At 45.2% G+C, this 12,327-nt stretch overlaps 1 protein-coding gene across 3 annotated transcripts in view; it reads left to right on the top strand.

Annotated features, from left to right (window-relative positions):
• The window catches only part of ACACA (acetyl-CoA carboxylase alpha), a 932,629-nt gene that overhangs the window by 356,754 nt on the left and 563,548 nt on the right, over positions 1–12,327 (top strand). For all 3 annotated transcript variants that reach the window (XM_044288111.1, XM_044288112.1, XM_044288113.1), the window contains exon 29: positions 8,946–8,969. In XM_044288111.1, the coding sequence (XP_044144046.1) occupies positions 8,946–8,969 (24 nt within the window). The remainder of the gene's footprint in view (positions 1–8,945; positions 8,970–12,327) is intronic.

The raw sequence follows: 12,327 nt of genomic DNA, 5'->3' as shown, positions 1-12,327 counted from the left end.
CATCTGTCCCCGCCTGCCCCTGATGCGGTCCCCCCTCCCCCTTATCCATGCATCCTGCCTCCATCTGTGCCCCCTCAATGCTGGCCATACCCCCCCTTTCCAGCGCTGCCCCCTGCCCCTGATGCGGTCCACCTGCTGTATTTGATGGTGGCGGCTCCATTCCTGAGCTGCCACAATTAGGAGCAAGTGTCAGCTGTATGCTGACACTCTGCTGTAACCCCTTAGATGCAGCAGCATCCATAGGGTTAGAGGGAGAGGGCTCCCTCTCTCAACCATCGTGGCTGCCGCGCTCTGATGGCAGCGCCCGATGGTTGCCATGGCAACCAGACGCTTTGCAGAGGCCTCCGGTGTTGCAATCTACAGGAAATCTGATAGTATTATACTTTGTAATGCAAGAACATTGCAAAGTATAGTACAGCCATGAGCCCCACTGGATCTTCAAGATCCAAGTGAGACTTGATTTAAAAAAAAAATGAAAATAATAAAAGTAAAAATAAATAAATAAAAATGTAAATTAAAAAATAAATTGCCTTTTCCTATAAAAAATGAAAAGAAAACGACCGTCTCTATAAATTTATCACATGATCGACCCCGTCCAATTAAACACCATAAAAAATAAAAATAAAAACTGTGTCAAAAAAGCAATTTTTGTCACCTTACATCACAAAAAGTGATTAAAAAATGTGCAAAAATGAGACCCTACATAAGAAAATCAGTAAAAAAAAAAAAATATATAGCTCTCAGAACATGGAGACACTAAAACATCATTTTTTATTTCAAATATGCTATTATTGTTTTAAAGTGAAATTAAAAAAGTGTACATATTAGGTATCACTGCGTCCGTAACAATATGCTCGATAAAAATATCACATAACCTAACCCCTCACTTGAACACCGTAAAAAAAATATATTATTAAAACTGTGTAATTTTTGTGACCTTACATCACACAAAGTGCAACACCAAGCGATTAAAAAGGGTTATGCCCCCCAAAATAGTTCCAATCAAACCGTTACCTCATCCCGCAAAAAATGAGACCCTATTTAAGACAATCGCCCAATAAATAAAAAATCTGTGGCTCTCAGACTATGGAAACACTAAAACATCATTTTTTTTGTTTCAAAAATGCTATTATTGTGTAAAATGTAAATAAATAAGAAAAAGTATACATATTAGGTATTGCCACATCCGTAACGATCTGCTCTATAAAACTGTCACATGACCTAACCCCCTCAGATGAACGCTCTAAAAATAATAATAAGTGTTCCAAAACAGGCAATTTTTTGGTCACCTTGCCCCATAAAGTGTAATTATGAATGATCAAAAAAATCCTATGTACCTAAAAATGGTACCAATAAAAGCCTCAACTCTTTCTGCAAAAAACGAGCCCTTGCACAAGACAATCGGCTGAAAAATAAAAAAAGGCGTTCAGAAAATGGACACACAAAAACCATTTATTTTTCAAAAATGCCTTAGGTAAAACTGAAACAAACAAAGAAAGTAGAAATGTTTCATAACATTGCATCCGTAACAACCTGCTCTATAAAAATAGCACATGATCTACCCTGTCAGATGACTCTTGTAAAAAAATAACAAAACTGTGCCAAAACAGCCATTTTTTTGTTTCCTTGCCTCACCAAAAAAAACTAATATACAGCAATTCTAAATCATATGTATCCCTAAATAGTACCAATAAAACTGGCACTTTATCCCCAAACTAGGGTCACTTTTTGGGAGTTTCTACTGTAAAGGTGCATCGGGGGGCTTCAAATGGGACATGGCATCTAAAACAAGTCCAGCAAAATCTGCCTTCCAAAAACCATGCGGCAGTCCTTTCCTTCTGCGCCCTGCCGTGCGCCCTTACATCAGTTTACGACCATGTGTGGGGTGTTTCTGTAAACCTCAGAATCAGGGTAATAAATATAGTTTTGTTTGGCTGTTAACTCTCAATGTGTTAAAAAAAAAAATATAATAAAATTGAAAATCTGCCAAAAAGTTTAATTTAGAAATTTCATCTCCATTTTCCTTTAACCCCTTAAGGACACAGGGTGTACAGGTACGCCCTTGTGCCCTGGTACTTAAGGACACAGGGCGTACATGTATGCCCTGTGTATTTTCGATCACCGCCGCGCGGCACTTGGGGCAAATGTGCCGGGGGGTCCAGTGACCCCCCCCCCCCCATGTATGCGATCGCAGAAAACCGCAGGTCAATTCAGACCTGCTGTTTTCTGCATTTCCGGGTTATTCGGATCTCCAAATACCCGGTAACCCGGAACAGGATGGTGATGGTGGTGTGATTTCACCCCACCAATCACCATCCAGCGATCCTGAGTGGTGATGGTGACATCACCACTCAGGATCGCTTCTGATTGGTCTATGGCGATCCGGCGGCAGATTCAAAAGAGGCAGGCGCTCCTCTCTTCCTCCTTTTGTGTTCCGGAGGAGAGAGGAGCTGCCTGCCCATGTGTACGCCATCGCTGACGGCACCCCGATCTGTGCCCCCAGGACCCGATCTGTGCCTCCCGGACCCCCCATCAGGTACATAGGGAAAGCATAGGGAAAGTTTGAGTTAGGCAGGGAAAAAAAGGGCAAAGTTAGTTTGTGATCTTTTATTGCATCACCCTAAGTTAGGGTGTCTGGGGTCCACAGCACTGTGTGACCCTAGACCCCCCAGGAGTGCTGGCACTTGCCGCCCCCCTCCCCACCTTTTTTGGGGGTGCATTTATTTTATTTGTGTACGCTAACTGTGGCCGACTCTTAGTGTCCGGCCACTGTTAGCGCATCGCACACCCCACCGCTGATCAACTTCGGGCGGTTGATCAGCGGTTTGGATTTTTTTTCCCCACATTTTGTGCCCTTTTTTTTGTTATTTTTTTTTTTCTGTTAGTTTTAGTGTGAGTTCGTGAACACCCGTGCCCCCACACACACGCACACCAAATAAAAAGTTACAGACACGCACATATACACGCAGACACACACTCTCCTATGGCCCGCCGGACGTTCTCGGCCGAGGAGGCATACGCCCAGCTTGCCTCCGACTCCGAGAGTCCCAGTAAGGACGAGGATGACCCCAAATTCCTGTTGTCATCCGCGTCCTCCTCGTCATCTAGCGATGATGATGAGCCCCCAAGGCGGCGGAGACGCTGCTAGGCTGAGCAAGGGGACCGCCATGTTAGGGACCCTGTGGCCCACACTAGTATGAGCAGCTCTGGTGTTCGTACTGGTTTTCCGGCCCACCAGTTAAATCCACCGGAGCCCCCTGCCGGTGAACTAGTCTGGTGTAGCCCAGAGCGATACGAGCCTGTGATTCCTGATTTTGTAGGCCAATCAGGAATCCAGATTTCCACAGTGGGCTACACTGAATATGACTTTTTTTGTGACTGGTAAATCTGATGGTGGAGCAGACGAATCTGTACGCCCAACAGTTCGTCGCTCAACACCCGGGCTCCTTTTTGGCCAGGCCCGGTGGCTGGACGCTGGTCAGTGCAACCGAAATGAGGACATTTTGGGGCCTCGTGCTGCATATGGGCCTGGTCAAGAAACCCAGTGCCAGGCTGTACTGGAGTGGGGACGTCCTATACCAGACCCCACTTTACAGTACGGCCATGACACGCTCCCGGTTTGAGGCCATCCGGAAATGTCTGCATTATTCCGATAATGCAGCATGTCCCTTCCCCCCCCCGAGGTGATCCTGCCCATGACCGTCTGTATAAGATACGGCTGGTCATCGATCACTTTGGGGCCAAATTCATGGAGGCCTATGTACCTGGAAGGGAGGTCGTGGTTGATGAGTCTCTCATTGCGGGCGAGGTATGGCGTGAAGCTATACAAAATTTGTACCTCAGGGTACACTTACAAATTTCGTGTATACGAGGGGCGAGATTCCCGGATTCAACCCCCAGAATGTCCCCCCACTCTGGGTGTTACCGGGAAACTTGTGTGGGACCTTATGTACCCACTGCTGGATAAGGGTTACCACCTTTACGTGGATAACTTTTATACCAGTGTCCCCTTGTTCCAGTCCCTTGCCACCAGATCCACGTCCGCTTGTGGGACCGTGCGGAAATATCTACGCGGCCTCCCTGCCCACCCCCTCCAGGTACCTATACCCAGGGGTGAGACCCGTGCCCTTACCACTGGAAACCTGTTGCTGGTCAGGTATAAGGACAAGAGGGATGTCCTTATTCTGTCCGCAATTCATGGTAACTGCATCACCCCTGTCCCTGTGCGAGGTACCGCGGCAACGGTCCTCAAGCCCGATTGTATCGTCGACTACAATCGGTATATGGGAGGAGTTGATCTCTCGGATCAAGTCCTCAAGCCATATAACGCCATGCGCAAAACCCGGGCATGGTACAAAATAGTTGCGGTCTACTTGGTACAGGTTGCCATGTACAACTCTTTTGTACTATCCCGAAGCGCTGGCAGCACAGGGACATTCCTCCAGTTCTATGAGGCAGTCCTCAAGGCTCTGATCTTTTCGGACCGGGAAAGAGCAGGCCGGGGTACCTCGGGAACTTTAGGCGCCCGGATCGTCCCTGGCCAACACTTTCCAGGTGTGGTCCCCCATACTGGAAAGAAGGGACGAACCCAAAAAACGTGCAGAGTGTGTCGCAGGAGGGGGATACGGAAGGACACAACTACTCAGTGCGACACGTGCCCCGATCATCCGGGCCTCTGCATTGACGGTTGCTTCAGGGACTATCACACTTCCATGGAGTACTAAATTTATATCCCAATTTAGCACTGACATCGGATAAAAAAAAACTGGTTCTCAGACTCGAGACACCCAAAAAACTTAAAAAATGTATTAAAAGTAGACCTATTGGGTATCGCTGCGTCGGTAATAATCTCCCCTATAAAAATACCCCATGACCTAACCCCCCAGATTAACACGGTCCAGAAAAAAAAAGTTTTTTTTGTCACCTTATATAATAAAAAGTTCAATAGCAAGCGATCAAAAAGTCATATAGTCAAAATAGTGCCAATAAAACCGTCGTATCATCCCACAAAAAATGAGCCCCCACATAAGATAATCGGATTAAAAAAAAATAAAAAATGGACTCTTAGACTTCAGAGATCCCCCAAAAATTTTGGGGTATCAAAAAGGATAATATAGTCTAAAACCTAAATAATTTAAAAAAAAAAAGAATTATTAGGTATTGCCGCGTCCGTAAGAATCTCCTCTATAAAAATATCCCATGACCTAACCTCCCAGATTAACACGGTTAAAAAATAAAAATAAATGGTGCCAAAACCGCTATTTTTGGCACTTTTCCATTTCAATACGTTTTTTCCAGTAACAAAACAAGGGTTAACAACCAAACAAAAGTTAAAATGTATAACCCTGATACTGCAGTTTACAGAAACGCCACATTTGTGGTCGTAAACTGCTGTATCAGTAAAAGGGAGGCCGCAAAAGGAAAGGACCGACATGGTTTCTGGAAGGCCGATTTTGATGGCCTTTTTTATTGACACCATGTCCCTTTTGAAGCCCCCCTGATGCCCCCCTAGAGTAAAAACTCCCTAAAAATGACCCCATCTAAGAAACTACACCCCTCAAGGTATTCAAAACTGATTATACAAACTTTATTAACTCTTTAGATGTTCCTCAACCGTTAATGGCAAATGGAGATGAAATTTCTGAATTTTAATTTTTGGTAACCTTGCCTCACAAAAATGTAAAATAGTCCCCCTTGAAACAGGACACGGTGTAAATAAACCGGTCCATAAAAATCAGCCCTCCAACAACCAAACGGTGCACCTTTCACTCTACGCCCCGCTGTGTGGCCGTACAGTAGTTTACAGCCACATATTGGGTGTTTCTGTAAACGGCAGAGTCAGGGCAATAAAGATACAGTCTTGTTTGGCTGTTAACCCTTGCTTTGTTAGTGGAAAAATGGGTTAAAATGAAATATTAGACAAAAAAAATGAAATTCTCAAATTTCATCCCCATTTGCCAATAACTCTTGTGCAACACCTAAAGGGTTAACAACGTATGTAAAATCAGTTTTGAATACCTTGAGGGGTGTAGTTTCTTAGATGTGGTCATTTTTGGGTGGTTTCTATTATGTAAGCCTTGCAAAGTGACTTCAGACCTGAACTGGTCCCTAAAATGTAAGTTTTTGTAAATTTCTGAAAAATTTCAAGATTTGCTTCTAAACTTCTAAGCCTTATAATATCCCCAAAAAATAAAATATCATTCCCAAAATAATTGAATCATGAAGTAGACATATGGGGAATGTAAAGTCATCACAATTTTTGGGGGTATTACTATGTATTACAGAAGTAGAGAAACTGAAACTTAGAAATTTGTAAATTTTTCCAAATATTTGTTAAATTTGGTATTTTTTTTAGCAAAAAAAATTTTTTTTTTTACTTCGTTTTACCAGTGTCATGAAGTACAATATGTGACAAAAAAACATTGCCTGGATAAGTCAAAGCGTTTTAAAGTTATCAGCACTTAAAGTGACACTGGTCAGATTTGCAAAAAATGGCCTGGTCCTAAGGTGAAATAAGGCTGTGTCCTTAAGGGGTTAATTATTGTGGAACACCTAAAGGGTTAACAAGGTTTGTAAAATCCGTTTTAAGTAACTTGGGGGTGTAGTTTCTACAATGGGATCATTTATGGGGGGTTTCCACTATGTAAGGCTACTTTCACACCTGCGCTAGGTGCGGATCCGTCTGGTATCTGCACAGACTGATCCGCACCTATTAATGAAAATGGTGAACAGAGTTGGGAAGCCAAAGCCAGGAGGTCACACAGGAAAAAACACGACAACAAGGTCAATAAAATCCAGAAGCCAGGAGGTCACATTAAATCCAGGGAGGTTACATGGTCGAGGTCAAATCACACAGAATACACAATATGACCAAATGCTGGTGAGAGTAGCAAGACCAGGTTGCCTGTTAAATAGCCCCTACAGGTGAGTCACGTGACGTCGCCAGCGGCATGTGACTCTTGTTGCAAACCGCACAGCTGAGCGCAGATTCATTCCCATCGGTGCTCAGATCCCCTTTAGCTCGTTGTCTAAGGGATGAAGGACATCGACCACACTGAGGAGGTGTGCATGGCTGGGTCTTTCCTGCCCCCTGGTCACCCCGGAGACGAGGACGCCAAGCACTGCGCAGCGAAGGGAAAGCGCGCCACCGTCTCCCTGCGACAGTACCCATATTTGGCACTTCGGGTTGTTGTGTACTTAGTACCCAAAGTGAGTGTTTTTCATACACTACCCTCTCATTTTTGGTTATCCCAGGTGTTGCTCTATGCGCCTTCTATGTATTTTTTTCAGATATTTAGAAGATCCCATTTCTCTTGATCATCTTGATTAGAGTGCATCTGTGGTTAATTCAGTTGATTGGACCGGATTTGAAATGACACACCCCTGTCTATATAAAGTCTCACTGCTGGCAATGCATATTAGATTTAAAAAAAATTAAGGCTGAACGAACTTCCTGTAGAGCTCGCAGATAGGATTGTGTAGGGGACTGTACAAATCATTTCTGCTACACTGAAAGTTCCCAACAGTACAGTGACCTCCATAATTATTAAATATGGACTCTTTCTAGAACTGGCCACCCCAACAAACTAATTTGAGAGGGAGGACCCTAGTAAGAGAGGTGACGAAGAACCCAATGGTCACTCTGGCTGAGCTTTAAAGATCCTATGTGCAGGTGGGAGAAACTCTAAGGGCAACAATCACTACGGCACTCCACCAACCTGGGGTTTATGGCATAGCATCCAGAAAGCCTCTCACCGGTAAAAGACACATGTAAGCCCTTCTAGAGTTGTCCATTACCATTTCTATAGTGATGCAATATGCTGTAGGGGTACTTTTCAGGGGCTTGGACAGGGAGACTGGTTAGAGTTGAGGTACAGCTGAACAGACCAAAGTACAGAGATATTCTTAAAGAAAACCTCATGCAGAGTGCTATGGGCCGAAGTGTCTCCTTCAAACAGGACAATGACACTAACCTCTCACACAAGACAACACATTAGTAGCTTAGGGACAACTCTGACTGTTCTTGAGTACCCCAGCCAGAGCCCTGATTTGAACGAGATTAAAGAGGACCTTTCACCAGAATTAAACTTTTCTCTGTTATATAGAGGCTTTTTTCTCTCTCAGGCTATGAGCTGAGCGCTGTGATTGGCCAGCGCTACAGCATGGGAGAATGAGCCGACAGCAGGTTCCCCTGGGTGGAGCCTAACTGTAAAGATACCGGAGGCAATTACGGGAGAACGGAGCGGCGCCCAGGTATAACAGTAAGTGCAGGGGGTCCCTGGGCGCCGCTCTACATGCCTGTACAGTTATTTTAGAAGTTTAATTCTGGTGAAAGGTCCTCTTTAAGGTAACCCTGCAGTAGAAAGCCCCAATAATTTACTCCATTTTGGAAACTATATCCCCCTAGGTGTTTCATAGAATTTTGAAACTTTTGTCATATATGCCGGGATTCAGCCAGACAATAGTTGCTGATGGATCTCTGCTGGTTCCCATTATAATCATTGGGGTTCGTGGCCAGGCAGCCCTGTCTGATTATTCCGGATCCAGAAAACTTCAGCAGGCTGTTCTCTGCTGAAGTTGTGAAAATTGCCTTGAATGAATAAATTACAAGTTGTGCTGAATCTTTTCTCACAAAACTACATATCAATCTGCTCAGCTGTATTAAATTGAGAATACTATGTTTTGCCCTTCTAAAAGTTTGAGTTTTGTTCACATGCTTCAGATTTGTTGCAGAAATTGCCATGTATCTTTATGGGAGTGTTTATGCAGCATATGGATTTTATAAAGCCCATTCAGCTTAATATTTGCAACAAGTAAGCTTAATGTGAATATGCACCTGTATAACTCTTGCATATTCCTAAATACCAGAATTATTAACTAGCTACTTTGTGTTTGTTGTATGTGTTTTCTTTTTCTGTTACTAATTTTTTTTTGCTTTATTACAGAGGGAACATCCCTACTCTGAACAGGTATGGCTTTTGCATTATTTTCTTACTATAAAAGTATTACTATAGCATAATTACAATTATTATTTTTTAACATGCTTGTTATGCCAGCGGGTGTGGACCCACTTTGCCACTAACCGGCTATAACTTGGAGGGACATACCTAAGTGACTACCTGGTCATCACTAGAGCCGCTGATTGTGAGGATAGGCTTGGGTCGCTAGGGTAGTCACCAGGTGTCACTCCAGAGCAGTCCCCGAGTCAGTGGCAGCTGACCAGGGGTCAGAGATACTAGTGCAAAGCACTGAGGAGAATGACGCAGTCAGGAAGTCCAGGGTCAGGGCAGGCAGCAAGCAAAGTCCAAGGTCAGGGGCAGGCGGCAATCAAGCAAACTCAGTTGAATCAAGAAACAGGGTCTTGTACACAGAAAAACAGAACACCTTCACACAAGGAACTAAACAAGCTAGTGACCAAGATTGCTCAGGTGCTTTAGTGGAGCAGAAATCGCCTTTAAATACTTACTGTAATCCAGCCATAGGCTGGGGAGATAGAGGGCGTGTATGTGCTGCCTCACAAGCGAGGAGAAACACGCCCATGCAAGCCCTAACAAAAACAGTACAGCACTCAAGCGAGAATTAAGCTCTGCCATTGAGCGCAGATGAAACAATTAAGCTACTTGCTGCCTGCGCTTGTCAGCATGGCACACAGCAGCAGAAGTGAATGAGGGAGCCTGGTGCCCATGCCCGCTTGTAGGACCAGCAGTGCAGGCAAGGACTCACTGGATCCAAAACTAAGGAACAAAAGGGAGAGCCCTGCATCAGACCTGGCTCTCTACCTGACTGCTCAGCCAATGCGAAAATCCCAATGGTAGATGATCGCATATCCACGTACCTCGACTGTATAACACCTGAACACTCTATAATAGTGAGGGGACACGGCCACCGGCTCCCTACACTTGATACGGAGGGAGTCAGGGTCACCTGGGATCCAGCAAACAGAAAAACACAAATGAATGAACAAAACTTATCTGTAGAAGACTCAGAAGTAGGATCAGCATGCACAGACTCCAGGAAGGAATATAAACCGCAAAGTGAAGCAGTCTGGGAAGGGATTTAAAGGGATGCAATCAGTGCAACTACATGACAGCTGAGAGAGGCTAACGAGATGAGAGAATGAAAGCAAAACAAAAGGAAGCTCAAGGAGGAGGTTCTGAAAGACATCTGTCAGAGCTTCTCAGATGTCTGGTGGTGACAGTACCCCTCCTTCTACGAGTGGACTCCGGACACTCAGAGCCCACCTTCTCAGGATGGGACCTATGGAAAGCCCTGATGAGACGAGTGGCCTTAATGTCCGTCACTGGGACCCACATCCTCTCCTCAGGACCATAACCCTCCCAATGAACGAGGTACTGGAGAGAACCAGGGACAACACGAGAATCCACAATCCTAGAGACCTGAAATTCAAGATTACCATCAACAACAATCGGAGGAGGAGGCAAAGACGAGGGTACAATGGGTTGGACATAAGGTTTTAATAAGGACTTGTGAAAAACATTATGGATCTTCCAAGTCTGAGGAAGATCAAGACGGTAGGCAACAGGATTGATGACGGACAAGATTTTGTAAGGCCCAATAAACTTAGGACCCAACTTCCAGGAGGGAACCTTCAATTTGATATTCTTAGTAGACAACCACACCAGATCACCAACATTCTGGTCCGGACCAGGCACACGTCTCTTATCCGCCACACGCTTATATCTCTCACTCATGCTCTTTAGATTTTCCTGAATCTTTTGCCAAATAGATGACAACGACGAGGAGAATCTGTCCTCATTAGGTAAACCAGAAGACCCCTCTCCAGAGAATGTCCCAAACTGCGGATGAAACCCATATGCACCAAAAAATTGTGACTTATCAGAGGACTCCTGACGACGGTTATTTAAAGCAAACTCGGCAAGGGACAAAAAAAGAACACCAATCCTCCTGATTCTCTGCCACAAAACAGCGCAGATATGTCTCCAGATTCTGATTGATGCGCTCTGTCTGGCCATTTGACTGCGGGTGGAAAGCAGAAGAGAATGACAACCGAACCCCCAAGCGAGAACAGAAAGCCTTCCAGAATCTGGAAACAAACTGCGTGCCCCTATCAGAGACTATGTCTGAAGGAATACCATGCAATTTGACAATGTGATCAATAAATGCCTGCGCCAGCGTCTTAGCATTGGGCAAGCCAGGAAAAGGGATGAAATGCACCATTTTGCTAAAACGGTCCACCACCACCAGAATCACAGTCTTCCCCGAGGAACGAGGCTGGTCAGTAATGAAGTCCATGGACAGATGTGTCCAAGGACGGGAAGGAATGGGTAAGGGAAGGAGAAGACCTGATGGCCGTGAATGAGGGACTTTGGCACGAGCGCAGGTCTCGCAGGCTGCCAGAATCTCCGAGCGATGAGATCCACTGTGGCTCTTGCCCCCGGGTGCCCAGCAAGGACAGTATCGTGGTGTTCCTTAAAAATCTTGTGTCTTAACCGCTACAGGACCGCCGTACGCAGGATTGCGTCCTGGCGGTGGCCCTGCTCTTCTGGGTGGACGCATATACGCGTCCTCCGCGAGAGCCGAGATTTCCTGTGAACGCGCGCACACATGGATCGGATCCGCAAAACACATACAGACGTCTGAATGGAGCCTTACAGGGGGGTGATCAATGACAGGGGGGTGATCACCTCATATACACTCCCTGATCACCCCCTGTCATTGATCACCCCCCTTTAAGGCTCCATTCAGACGTCCGTATGTGTTTTGCGGATCCGATCCATGTATCCATGGATCCGTAAAAATCATACGGACGTCTGAATAAAGCCTTACAGGGGGGTGATCAATGACAGGGGGGTGATCAATGACAGGGGGGTGATCAATGACAGGGAAGTGATCAGGAAGTCTATATGCGTGATCACCCCCCTGTAAGACACCCTTGTAAACCGCAAAGTGAAGCAGTCTGGGAAGGGATTTTAAAGGGATGCAATCCGTGCAACTACATGACAGCTGAGAGAGGCTAACGAGATGAGAGAATGAAAGCAAAACAAAAGGAAGCTCAAGGAGGAGGTTCTGAAAGACATCTGTCAGAGCTTCTCAGATGTCTGGTGGTGACAGCACCTTTAGGATTTCACAGGGCATTTTTTTACACATTTGGATTCCAGACTTCTTCTCACGCATCTGGGCCCCTAAAATGCCAGGGCAGTAGTATAACTACCCCACAAGTGACCCCATTTTGGAAAGCAGACACCCCAAGGTATTTCGTGATGGGCATAGTGAGTTCATGGAAGTTTTTATTTTTTGTCACAAGTTAGTGAAAAAAATCATCATTTTCCGCTAGCTTGTGACAAA

Source organism: Bufo gargarizans, chromosome 3 (genome assembly GCF_014858855.1).
Source record: "Bufo gargarizans isolate SCDJY-AF-19 chromosome 3, ASM1485885v1, whole genome shotgun sequence".
Taxonomy (NCBI): domain Eukaryota; kingdom Metazoa; phylum Chordata; class Amphibia; order Anura; family Bufonidae; genus Bufo; species Bufo gargarizans.
This window is presented reverse-complemented; position numbering and strand designations above follow the sequence as displayed.